General features: G+C 26.4%; 2 protein-coding genes across 5 annotated transcripts; one reads left to right on the top strand and one right to left on the bottom strand.

Moving 5' to 3' along the window:
* The first annotated feature begins 7,511 nt into the window (after window positions 1–7,511).
* On the top strand, window positions 7,512–11,805 carry LOC126893922 (uncharacterized). Of its 4 annotated transcripts, none has more exons than XM_050664473.1 (7): window positions 7,512–7,548; window positions 10,211–10,240; window positions 10,392–10,458; window positions 10,526–10,701; window positions 10,843–11,004; window positions 11,069–11,223; window positions 11,290–11,805. In XM_050664473.1, the coding sequence occupies exons 1-7, from the start codon at window positions 7,527–7,529 to the stop codon at window positions 11,380–11,382; spliced, it is 705 nt and encodes a 234-aa protein (XP_050520430.1). In that variant the 5' UTR covers window positions 7,512–7,526; the 3' UTR covers window positions 11,383–11,805. The 4 variants fall into 4 exon arrangements, with proteins under 4 accessions (XP_050520430.1, XP_050520431.1, XP_050520432.1 ...); XM_050664474.1 differs by lacking the exon at window positions 7,512–7,548 and adding an exon at window positions 7,861–7,891; XM_050664472.1 differs by lacking the exon at window positions 7,512–7,548 and adding an exon at window positions 9,567–9,720.
* On the bottom strand, window positions 8,579–9,420 carry LOC126893923 (NADH dehydrogenase [ubiquinone] 1 beta subcomplex subunit 3). The gene is made up of 3 exons (XM_050664476.1): window positions 9,211–9,420; window positions 8,978–9,101; window positions 8,579–8,911 (listed from the first exon to the last, which is right to left on the bottom strand). Exons 2-3 carry the CDS (start codon window positions 9,097–9,099, stop codon window positions 8,710–8,712), a joined length of 324 nt encoding a protein of 107 aa, XP_050520433.1. The 5' UTR covers window positions 9,100–9,101; window positions 9,211–9,420; the 3' UTR covers window positions 8,579–8,709.
* Window positions 11,806–14,081: the final 2,276 nt, after the last annotated feature.

Here is a 14,081-nt window from a genome sequence, read left to right as displayed (position 1 = left end):
TATCTTCGCCTCATGAAACATCTTTGAAAAATTTAGAGCTAAACATTAGTATATTTTATTTTTTTGATAATAATCGTTCTTTGTTGAGTTACTTTACACGAAAAATTAAATGTTCTGCTACCAACTCTTATACCTTAAATTCGTATCAACTTTTGATTTTTAAATGGCACCTCAACTTTTTTTATATCATCAAATTTATTCAATTGAAAAAACGCGGGTCTTTTATTTTTGACTTATTTCAGCTACTTAAAGTTGAGGGGTATAAATAAAACGTATATTTATTTTTAAAAGATATGTTTCCGTTATTATCTATATTCCATATGAAGATATTGTCGTGTCGTATATATTTAAATGTAAATTTATAACGCATTCACGGAAATATAAAATTTTTTAAAAAATCATGGGTATGATATTAAATTGTTAATAGTATGTGTTCTTAAAATAGAGGAGAGTGGGTGAAAGGCATTCACCCAAGAAAAATTTTAATAAAAAGTATACCAATAAAAATCATTTTTACAGACCGTGTGAAGTATTCATATTTATAACTAAGAACAAAAATTTCAAAAATTACAGCTTGTAGAACATACAAAATTTATTAAATTCATACAAAAATTACATAATTAATTTAGACATAAATATACAAGATTAAATTTTAATAGACCGGCTTTAATGTGGACCGCCCTGTAACTGCCGTTAGGCACCATCTTTATCAAGTAGGATTCGGCGAACGCCTGGACGAGCCTCCACGATTCTCGTATCCCCGCCCGCCTCTGCACCCTGAGCAAGGCTCCTCGGTTTTTGGACGAATACTGAAAAGTATCCGCCCAAAACACGGGGACCCGTACAGGAGGACCGAGTGTACGTCGCAGACTAAGAGTCTGCGCCGCATCTCCCTCGGCCCTCCCAGATTGGGCATGAGTCCCGCCAGGCTATTCATGACGGGTAATGTGCGGCCAGAACTTTAGACGCTTGTCTACGATCAGGCCCATTTAAGTCATGGAGTCTTTAAGCGGGATGTCCACCCCCAGCACGGAGAGCTGTGGAGAAGTGAACTTGTACCTGACCGTGAATATGACCGCTTCGGTCTTGTCTAGGGCGAGGCCAAGTCCACTTCCCTGCTGCTGGATCCAGGCGGAGACTGTGTTGAGCGCGCATTTCGCACAAGTTCCAGCCTCCTCGGACGAGGCGCCTTTCGCCACCACCAGTGTGCGTCCACGATGTTCTACATTCATTCAATGAATACCTTATTATATTTAAATATTTTATTGCTATGTGGGAGGCTAGATGATTTTTTTAAATTAAAATTATCCCGTCCACCACTACACTATACACTTCCACCATAACAAATTAATACATTATAATTTTATATTGTTATTTAACGGTGTAAGATTTATTACACTGTTTTATTAACTATTTTAAATAGGCATATATGTTCATCTAAATTATTTTTTGAATATCTGTCATTGATTGTTAAAATATTTTTATAAAAAGTTTGGTTGGTAAACATAATTTTAATTTTTTCAAATCCAAAAAAATAACTTATCCAAATGGCCAACTTGAGCTGTTCTCCTCTATACTTGTTTTTAACGGCCAGTTGTAAGATCATTTATGTTTATATAAGATCTAAGTATTGGTATGGAACAAAATATTGAAAGTATTGATAATTAAAATTTAATTGTAATAATAGTTATATTTATTCTATTATTTCGAGGAAAAAATTGTTTTAATATCTAAAGTTTTGAAAATTCGACTATGATGATAACTTTTGTCATTTACTTTATAATCTATGCTATTCACAGGAAAAGTCAAAGAATTAAATTTGTAGAATTAAATGTTTATCATAAAAATTGTTTTTAGCAAAAAAACGGTTACTAAAACATTTAGTCATTAAAATTTAAAAAAAAACACATTTTTATCTTTACCGTTGAAATCGTTTTTATTAGTTTATGTTAATACTGTAGACGACTTATTCAACGTACAAAAAAAATGTTTGTATAATAATAGTTCAGAATATAATTACTCATTATTTGTGTTGTGTATATTATTTCTATTACCAAACGAAATGGATATAATTGAGTAATAGAGTGGATAGAAAAACTGAATTTGAATTTTTAACCTTCTAGGAGTAGGAAGTATGTATATATATATATATAAAGAAATTTAAAAAATATTAAATTTAAAAACTAAAAAAATTATTTATAAGAGATGTTATTGAATGTGATATGAGGACAGCTGATGTGAGTGTAGATGATGTGGGAGATTGTGCCAAGTGGAAGTTTAGAATAATGGTGGCCGACCCCAAGTGGTTGAGATTAAGGCGACAAAAAAAAAGAAGAAGAAGAATATATAAATATTTAGTTAAATAATTCTTTTTGTATCATAGATTTTTATCACTATATTATTTAACCTAAGAAATTATTTTCAATAAAATGGTCTAAAATTATTAATAATTCCCTTATTGTGCATGAATTTGATCTTAAAATAATATTGACACATGTGTAACATTATTTTAATGTTAATAAATTTTAAGTAAATGTATACATAATTGTAGTAATTTATTATTATAAATATTTAAATTAAATTTTAAAGTATTCTTCCGTTTATGAAATATTTTGTGAAAAGTTTTAGTAAAATATACTCGGTTTTTGTACGAATACTGAAAAGTATCCGCCCAAAACGGGGACCCGTACAGAAGGACCGAGTGTACGTCGCAGACTAAGAGTCTGCGCCGCATCTCCCTGGGCCCTCCCAGATTGGGCATGACTTTCGCCACCATCAGCGTGCGTCCACGATGTTCTACAGCAAAGGCCTGAGAACCGAACCTTGCGGGACGCCGCCCGTTACGGGTCTGATTTTCTGGGCCGCAACGCACTCATAGGTGATGACCTGGTCGCTAAACTACGCTAACCCACGAATACTTATCATATTAAAATAGAACAATTATTGGCCTCAATTTATGGAAATTCTTTTTTTTTATTAAATATAATATTTTTCACTTCCATAGAAAAATAAAATAGAATGTCCATCTATAAATCTAAAAAATGATTATTCATTAACTAGTTTAACTTGTGCGGCTTAGCATTATATATACACATAATTACATATTTAATACTGACATACATATATATCTGCGGTATTGCGTTTACACGTCACCTGTGCGTCCGTACCCTTATTGGATTCATCTTTACTGTATCCAACTTTACCACCACCCCACTGTACTGGTTTTTTTTTAATAGCCATTTGTTAATTTATATTAATTTAATTTTAGAATTTATTCTTTATGACACATCCTTTTAGATGATATCATAATTTAATAATAGATTTTAATAAATTATAACTCCACAATAAGCTTTTTAAATTATATTATTCATAATTTAATTTTGATTCTGACAGAAAATAATGACAAATGTGCAAAAATAATAATTTTAATAAAAATATATCATAAATAATAATAAAGCAAATATGACGAAATTTCTTCGAATATAATATTGTATTTCTCAAGAATAAACATTTATAACAAACCTTACACGATCTTCATTATTTCAATTAATCATATTTTAACACTCAAATCGCTGTATGACTTAAAGAATAATTACAGTAACATAAATGTACAGGTGCTCAACAAATTTTAACTTTAATTTTCTTTTGTGGAAACCCTTATTTTTAGTTAGTTGATAAAATAGTATTAATAGTATAAAAATAGTATAATAGTATAAAAACTTTATTTATTCATTGAACAATTTTTTGTTACTGCCTGTTAAAATTTAGCAATTTTTGACCTATTATCTATTGACAATTTGTTGTTTCGAAGAAGTCGTCATTTATTCTAGGTACCGCATAAAAAACCCAGCACAAGGGGGTCGCGGCACAGTGGTGACGTGGCATAGTTGGATCAAGTATTATGATATCTGACAGTAATTAAAATCACTATCAAAAAAAACGCTTCGATGCAAATCTTTAGATAGTGTTTCATTTAGAGAAATTGGGTGGATTATTTCAAAAGCAACATCAACTCTTATTTCTTTGATTATTTCCTGATTAGTAGTTCTTTGATTTTAAAATATAATATATGAATAAATACTAATTATAATTATTAAATTTAGTATGAAATTGATATTCAATAATTTAATATTGTAATTTATACGGAGAAATTATAAAAATAATAAAGAGGTTATATTTTGCTTTACTTTTACGTGTATTAAAAAATTAAAGGGCTTGATACAATATTTTTCAATTAAAACTGTTTGTTACTATAAATAAATGTACTGGACTACAAGGAACTTTCATCAGAAGCAAAAATATACTTTTCTAAATTAACTTTTCGCGTTGTTTTCAAATCTGCAATTAGACTTTTTCTATCACTTTTAATTGTAGCTTCGATGCGAAGCTGAGAAGGTAATGGTTTTACTATGATGTGTTTTTTTTTTGTGTCTGTTACCACTTTTTCTCAGCTCTCAACTAACGGATTTCTTTCAACGATACGTCAAAAGATCACAAATGGTATCTAGTCGAAGACATTACCTTCAAAAATTGAAAAAAATCCCCCGTTCTCTGTAAATGGGGGAAACCTCCAAAAAAATTACAAATTTAAAAATCGCTAATTTTCGAAATTTTTTCAATTTTTTTTATTTAACACTGCTATAACTTTTTAAAAAATGACCTAATCAATTTTTTTTTTTTATAGATGCTTGATGTGTTTACCTATCATTTGGTATATTTTTTTTTATAAATTTAACCCTTTACCAGCCCACGGGGGGGATTCAAAATGACAACTTTTTTACAAAAATTAACTTTTTCAACTTAATTTTTGAAAGTGTTCCGAAATACTGACACTTTTATATATATCTTAAATTAAAGCTAATGTAATATACTTTATTATGGAAAAAAAAATTTTCGGACTTTATTTTGTCTTCACGGCGAAAATGGCTAACGAATGCTATTTTTGTGTGAAAATTCTCGATTTCATATTTTACATTTTTAACTTTATAATGTTATAACTTTTTGAAAAATGTATGGATCAATACAATTTTTTTATAAGAAATAATATTTATATACTTCCTTCATTCGACATACTTTTTTTTTTAATCAGACTATTTCTCTTAATACAGGGGGGATTTAAATCTTTAAAATGCATATAGAAAGTTGAATTTTTTCAACTTAATTTTTGAATATTTTCCGGAATTACTGACACTTTTAAATATATCTTAAATTAAAGCTTATGTAATATACTTAAATATTAAAAAAAAAATTCGGACTTTATTTTGTTTTCATGGTGAAAATAGCTACCGTATTCAAATATATGTTATTTTTGTGTTAAAATTCTTGGTTTTGTATTTTATTTTATTATAAAGGGAATACACTGATTTTCATAAATATTATATCAATCTAATTGACATAGTATAAGTTAAACATATTTAAATTTTTTTGTTTCTTTGAAGTCGAGAAAAATAACTTTAAAATTTTGAGAATTTTTTGTGTCATTGTTATAAATTGTATTTAAATGTATAAAATAAGCAATATATGCAAAAAAAACTATAAAAACTATAAAAACATAATTTGTAAAAAAAGCATCAAAATAAGCAAAAAGAAGCATATTTAAATTTTATATACGATTTCGTTGTCACATGCCATAAACTTACATAGCACTCTGCTACTTATTATGTTAATCTAAAAATATGAGCGAATGCTTTAAATTCCGATTCCTGAATATAACTATACGGAATATAATTCTTAATATTTCAATTGTAGCATCTATTTAAACACCAAGAATTACTAAGACTAAGACTAATGATTACTAAGACTTATATTTAAATGATTTATTACAATAAAAATACAAAAAAAAATAGTGATTTTAACGAAATTTGAGTTTTCTTTTTAAATTTACTGTTAATAGTAATTTTATAAGTTCCTGATCACGTATCAATCTAAAAAATAAATTTTTTATATCTCATAAAATTTTCTATTTAATTATATAAATTCTTAACTTGCAAGTTGAACTACAATTGTAATTAAATGTTTAACATTTTTAAATTATAAAGTTCATAAAAATTAAATTTAAAAATTTAAAAAAAATTAAAAGATCAAAAAATAAGTTAAAAATGTCAATTTTGTATTGAAATTTTGCACGGATTATTTAAGAATTTTTTTCTTAAGAAGGAAGACTACAGTGATGGGATTCTTGACATTTATTGAAGTTATTCAATTTAAATGAGATAAAAATCAAACAAACTTTAAATTTTTTTTGTACTTAAAAAAAAAATTAAGATGAAATGCAAACAATATTAGATTGTCGGAGGGGATTCGAACTTCGTACCCTATGCGTATAAAACTCTATTATATTATACACAGCCACTGTAAATTACACTGTTTTAGCTAAAAATGACAATTTACGATAGTTCAAAAATTCAAAGCCGCTTTATTAACTTTGAGGAGGCAAAATAATCAAAATAAGTATAAATTTATAATTAATATAAGTCAGATTCATGTAAATTCGATAAAAATTGGTGAACTCGTTACTATAGCAAACCCGCATAAAGTATTTTAAAATAAACAAAATAAAAATAAAATTTGAAAACAAAAATAGCAGGTATTTTAAATACGGCATCCATTTGTATAAAGAAAATAGGTCGTGGGTGCAATTTTTTTTTTTAATTTATAGTACGTAACATAAATTTTAATTTGAAATATGTTTAAAGAATGCAGTACTTTCGGAACATTTTCAAAACTTAAATTGAAAAGTTGCTATTTTGAATCCCCTCCTGTGGGCAAGTAAAGGTTACGGGTATCGAGGAAAATTTTTTTAATTTTTGAGGATAATGTTATGTATGTTCATCATATATTTCATCTAGTTTAATATTCTATATTATAATTTGCATGGAAATGTGTGTGTGTAGATTCATTTATCCCAGAAGCTTTATCTAGGTCATGGAATCTCTAGAATAAAAATGTTTAATTTGTATAACATTATATCATTTTTACAACTTATTTAATTCTCAAATTTACCTTAGTAGTAAAAATTGATTTGTAACAACGGAGTTAAAAATAATGAGACATTTTTTCCTGTTTTGATACATTTTATAGATAAACTATAAAACAAATTAACTGATGTTACAAAATAAGTCATTAGTTTCGTTTTCTGTAAAATTATAACTTAAATTTATTTAAAATACAAATACGTAGTGGCGCAATTTTCTTTGACTGTAATGAATATAAAGAACAATTAATCGACTAAATTACTAGGAGATCAATATTTTCATTGAAACTTTTAATAAATAAAAATTATAATTTTAGATAATAAAATCTGTTTCTTGATCAAAATATAACAACATTATTTCTAGTCTTTATGCCAACGATCAAAAGTAAGAATAATTTTAAAATCAAAATTATTAAAAATAATTAATTGTTTGAACTTTAGGTCCAGTTAATTATTTCAAATATCAAAATGACAGATTATGAACAATCACAGACAATTGAAATATATTCATATCAAAATGAAGAAAAACTTAAAACTATATATGGTTTTCTAGATGTTTTGGAATCTTTTCGTCAGTAAGTATCACTATCTAAAGAGTTGCATCGGGGCGTTTTTTTTTTATAGTGATTTTAATCACTGTCAGATATCATAATACTTGATCTAACTATGCCACGTCACCACTGTGCCGCGATCCCCCTGTGCTGGGTTTTTTTTTTATGATAAAGTATATTACATTAGCTTTAATTTAAGATTTATATAAAAGTGTCAGACCTTCCGGAACATTTTCAAAAGTTAAGTTGAAAAAGTTAATTTTTTTTGAAAAAGTTGTCATTTTAAAAAACACACATCTTATTAAACCAATACCTTCTCAACTTCGCATCGAAGCTAAAAAACTATTCACAATGAAAAATGTGCTAGGTAAAAAACCTTCTACAGAAAATATACGTCAATTGTAATATTTATTTTTACTACTCTACAATACTTCACTATAGTGAACTACATAAGTGATTATGTGCGTGTGTGGTGTGTAGTGTGTAACCGCTGATCGGCCGGTAGTAACGATGTCCACTACTACTTGTGTAGTAGTGAGTAGGTGTGGTGATAAAAGTTAGACCGGTTCGAGTACACTGGACGCGCGTGCGTACAACACACTGTTATGTTGCAGCTGCAACATTTAGTTTATATTATATTATTTATTATTAGTTTATATTATAAACAAATCTAAAGGCTAATTGCAAAAAAAATCTCTTGAAATTTAAATGAACTTCCTAAAATATAAAAATTTGCATTGGAACCATTTCATTTTATGACAATTTTTCAGAGTGAATACTAAAAGGAAACCTTGGATATAAGTTAAATATATACAAAGTTTAATAAACTATATTTTTCTTTATTTTCTCGCCTTAATCCCAACTACTTGGGGTCAGCCACCTTTATCCATCAATTATAAGTTTTAGAAATTCATTGACTTAGAAAAGTCATTGTTTTAACAAAATATTTCTAATTTTAAGTATCAAATCTGATAACATAATTATTTTTAAATATACAATAAAATCTATGAATAATGATGTTAAGATTTAATAAATTAACAAATAGTGGCTAGAATAATTTTGAGAAAAAAATATTTATTCATCTACAGTACAAATAAACACTAATTAACTGTAACAAGTTGCTTTATTTAATTTCTACATTTGTTTATTATAAATCAATTGTTTTGTTTCCACAATTTTTGATATTCATTGAATGCTTGAGGATGGATAATAAAGTTTTTTATGATGATGTTCAGCAGGAAAAAAATGATTATATGTTTTTTCAATACCAATAACTGTAGCAGCTAACCCAAATGCAATTGTAAGTCCTCGTTTACCTCTAAACCAACATTTAAAGTACTGTGCATATGCACTTCCTCGGTTAGGAGGATATCTCCAAACTTCATTTCTAAATAAAATCAAATAAATAATATTTCAATTAGTAAATTTAATAAATAAAAATTTTTTTAATTACCTTAACCAAGGATCTTTTAGATCTTCTGTAGCTAAGATAGCTTTAACCTTCATAAGCTCAGGTACATTTTCTACTTTGTAAATTCGATAGTCTGGTATCTCAATTTTATTGTGACCACCCATTACTATCAGAAATTTATATCAATAAAAATTTAAAATAATATTTTTTTGATACTTGTATACTTTAAATAAAATATCTATTTTTTTATAAAAAAAATAGTCATTGCTACTTACTTAATCTTTTTTAAATACAGAAACCAATAACTGTAACACTAATAAAGAACAACTGATAAAAAAAGTATTTCAGAAATTCAACCACAAATTTAAGCTAAAAGTGGTCTAAAATAAGACCACGTACTTCGGAAATATTAAGGAAATAGTAACTGCAAATGGATTTAATCTTATTCCTAATAAATGAACTCAATGAAAATAATTTTTCCATATCATTAGTAATCTTTTTGTAAAATAATGATAACAATACCAATCAGCAGGGTTTTTATATGGAATAAAAGAATACAATCACTATCATTGAACATGATAGACCAAAAATGAAATTCGTGGTAGCAGCAGTTCCCAGGTGTTATCAAATATACATTAGTAATGATAAAATAACATTTACGTTAGGCGTTAACCCAAACGAAATTTGTTAAAATAGCTTAATTTTTTTTCAAGTCATCCCTACGATTTGCTATTAAAATTATTTAACTATGAGTTCAGAAAAACTCGATTATCCTAAAGCATCAAGTAAGCTATCAGAATTATTTATAATGATCTAAAATATTGTTTTATTACATATTTATATATATATATATAATTAAAACATAACTATTGTTATACACAAATTATTGAATTGTGTTTTAATAAATTGACATAAAAGAAAAACAAACAAAAATTAAATGTAGATTTTGTTTGCTATGTCTGGTTATTAATCACATTTTTTATACATAATTAAAAAATCTAAAATATTTTCTATACATTTTTAATGAACTTCCATACATTTTTTTAAAATTTTCTATTTCTTTTGTGTAATATGGATATCTTTTATACTAATTAAATTTTTTTTTTTATCTATACAAATCTCTGCTAAGAAAATTAACTTCAAAAAATAGTATAATGTATATGCCTAATGTTAATACAAAATTATTGTTTTAAAGTTACAATATTAAAATTGAAACTAAAGAATCTAATCATCTAATTAATCATAACTAAAATAAAACATTAATTACATCTGTAGGTTTATTCCTGTGTTTAATAGAAGAGACAAGTAAGAGACTAAATCTTAAAATACTTAGTATATTAATTTTTTAAAGTGACTGTTTTGAAAAACTACAGGAATATTTTAATTGTAATAAAACAAAACTGTGAAAATTATTCACATTTACTAAATCTAATAAATTTGTTAAATTATATTTTAGAATTAATTAGTGATGCTGGCGTTATTGTTTACATTGGAGGATTTTTCTTAGTAATTGCCTTTCTGAGGTATGGATAAGTATATGTTTTTAGTAATAATTCATTTTTTTTTTTTAATAAATTGTGAAAATTTTAGCCCATATTGGATAGAATCATATGATGAAGCTTTTATAAATTTTAAACACATGGGTTTATGGACTTATTGTTTTGATCATTTTCGTTTTCCTCGTTATCAATTTGATAAATTGTTCGATGGATGTAACAATGTATTTAGTGAAGAATATTATGTAATCCGAGAATGGCTTTTACCAGGTATAAATTTCAACTAAAAAAATTGATTATTTTTAAAGATGTATATTTTTTGAGCAAACAAATATTTTATCCATTTATAAAAAATCAAGATTGAAGAACAATAACTAATTGTTAAAAGTAAAGTAAATTTTCTTATTACAGGTTGGCTATTATTTTTGGAATTATGCATGACATTGGCTTTAATTCTAACTCTTGGAACATTGGTAATGATAGCTGCAATTTTGACTCGTTTTCCTCTACGTCTTGTTTTAAAATATGAATATTTTCTTTCTGGGGCTTGTTTTTTGGCTACTACAATTTCAGGTGATTATTAAAATTAAAATTAGTATTTACATTAAGTTACTAATGTTATTTTTATATTTTGTAGCATTCTTAATATTTTTGAGTGTTTTAATATTTCCATTTAATTGTTGGAGACGTGATTGGTTGATGTATCCTATGTTTAACCATTTGTCTTGGTCATTTTATGCTGCAATTGTATCAGCATTACTTCATACATATGGTGCTTGGTATTTATATAAGGTTGATTGAAATAAATTCATTATTCATTATTTCTTTGATAAAATATAATATTTAATATTTATTTAGGAAGCCCGCATTTCTTATGAAAAAAGGAGAGAGAGTAAAAATTTAGTTATGCAAATGTATCCACCACATGAACGTAACTTTTATGAACAATAATATAAGAATATCAGATATAGAATTTTTTATTAAGTGTACATAAATAAATGGTATATATTTAATTTATTGAATTTCAATTGAATAACAACCAATATTTTTGTATTAAATTTCACTTTATATTATAAAATTAAGTGTTTGACAACTGACTGTAAATGTAAACTATCCGTCCATTTACTAACTTTTTACTAGTATATTAATATTATAATATTAAACATAATTTTTTTATTATTATATTTTAGATGTATTCATTTATATTTAAAAAAATTTTAAGTAAAAATAATTATCTTGAGTACACGATGAGTCATGTAGAATTGCACTGATAGTGCAGATAGCGAATCATATTTCAAAATTCATAATTTTTAACATTTTGATTTAATTGAACATTGTATATTATTACATAAATATATAAGTTACTTATTTGGAGTTAATCTTAAACTTAAAATATTAATTACATAGAAGTTTTCAAAATATTATTAGCTTCGATGTGAAGCTGAGAAGGTATTAATTTTACTATGATGTGTTTTTTTAAATTTTTTTTTTTTGTGTCTGTTACCACTTTTTCTCAGCTCTTACCGAACCGATTTCTTTCAATGATAAGTCAAAAGATCACAAATCGTATCTAGTCGAAGACAATACCCTCAAAAATTGAAAAATTTTCACTCATTTCCCGTAAATGAGGGAACCCTCCAAAAAAATTACAAATTTAAAAATCGCTAATTTTCGAAATTTTTTCAATTTTTTTATTAAAAACTGCCATAACTTTTTTAAAAATAAACATATCAATATAATTCCTTTTTTTGTTGATGCATGATGTCATTACCTATCATTTGATATATTTTTTTTATAAATCTGACTTTTTACCTGCCCACAGGAGGGGATTTAAAATGACAACTTTTTTACAAAAAATTAACTTTTTCAACTTAAATTTTGAAAGTGTTCCGGAAAGTCTGGTACTTTTATATATATATTAAATTAAAGCTAATGTAATCTACTTTATTATGTAAAAATAAAAATTTCGGACTTTATTTTGTCTTCACAGCGAAAATGGCTACCAAATGCTATTGTGTGAAAATTCTCGATTTTATTTTTTACATTTTTAACTTTATAATGCTATAACTTATTGAAAAGTGTATTGATCAATATAATTTTTTTATGGGAAATACTATTTTTTAATAATCCCTTTTTCATTCGACATACTTTATCTTAATCAGGATATTAATAAGGAACTAGCAGTTTATGAAGCTTTTGGAATAATCCACCAATTTTTTAAAATTAAACACTATCTAAAGATTTGCATCGAAGCGTTTTTTTTTGATAGTGATTTTAATCACTGTCAGATATCATTATACTTGATCCAACTATGCCACGTCACCACTGTGCCGCGACCCCCCTGTGCTGGGTTTTTTATTATAAACTTTCACAAAAATCAACCATAAAGGATTAACAAAAATAGGTTAAATATTTCATTTTTCATATTTTTAACATATTAACAATTAAAATTAGAATTAATTTAAAACAATTTTTTTTAGGTCAATACTTATTTTTTAATAATAAGTTATTCTATCAAAACTTAGAAGTGATAGAAAAAGTCTAATTAGAGATTTAAAAACTGTGCGAAAAGTTGAAAAAGAAAAGTATATTTTTGTTTATTATAATTTCTTTGCAGAATAATGATAATTAGTATAAACCAATAGTACTTAGTATTAAGGGTGTAATAAATTAGTAGTAATATGTATTTAGGGAGCAGAATAATAATAATTGGTAATTAAGGGAGAGAAAATAGGAATAATTAGTAATAAAGGTTGTGAGATGCAGTAATTGAATGGTAATAATTAGTAATTCAGGATGTGAAATATAGTAATTAAGGGCGAGTAATAAAGAGAAGTTAGGGGGAAATTGGTAATTAAGGGGTATGCTAAAAGAGTAGCTAGGGGGAAATTGGTAATTAAGGGGTATGCTAAAAGAGTAGTTAGGGGGAAATCGGTAATTAAGGGGGTATTTTTATTAATTTGTAGATTCTGTAATTTTTAATTAAAACAATATATAGTGTTCTTTAACTATATATTTTTGTGTCTGTGAACGCTCAATCTCAGCTCTCGCTGGACCGATTTTGATGAACATAACAAATGATCACATATAGTAAGACATTACTTTCAAAAATTGAAAACGTTTCTCTCGTACCCTGTAAATCGGGGAAATCCTCCAAAAAATTACAAATGTAAAAGTCACTAATTTTTGACATTTTTAAATTTTTTTTTACTTAAAACTGCATTAAATTTCTAAAAATGACCCAACTATGCCGTGATCGCTCTATGCTGGGTTTTTTTAGCCTTGCTTTTCCTCTTCATTCTTCAACATTTATTTTTATAACTGTTCTTACAGCTACCGATTCCGAGAAGATTCCTTCTTCTCCGAGAAGAATATAATCAAATCATCTAAATCTATTTTCTCTCATCCTACAATAGATGCTAAACCTATACTCTTTCTATTATTTTCGTTCTTTATCCTATCTTCTCTAGTAAAATCCATTAATCCATCTAAGCATTCTCATCTCTGTTACACTCATTCTCTGCTCTACTTTCTTGTCAATCGCCCAACACTCTGAACTACCTTTACCTAAAGAACTTACCTTTCAGGCATATTGAAATTCTTATATCGCATAACATATCTGACGCTTCTCTCTACTTCAACTACCTGCA

The sequence above is a fragment of the Daktulosphaira vitifoliae genome, unplaced genomic scaffold, assembly GCF_025091365.1.
Source record: "Daktulosphaira vitifoliae isolate Bord-2020 unplaced genomic scaffold, ASM2509136v1 Scaffold_1, whole genome shotgun sequence".
NCBI lineage: Eukaryota > Metazoa > Arthropoda > Insecta > Hemiptera > Phylloxeridae > Daktulosphaira > Daktulosphaira vitifoliae.
This window is presented reverse-complemented; position numbering and strand designations above follow the sequence as displayed.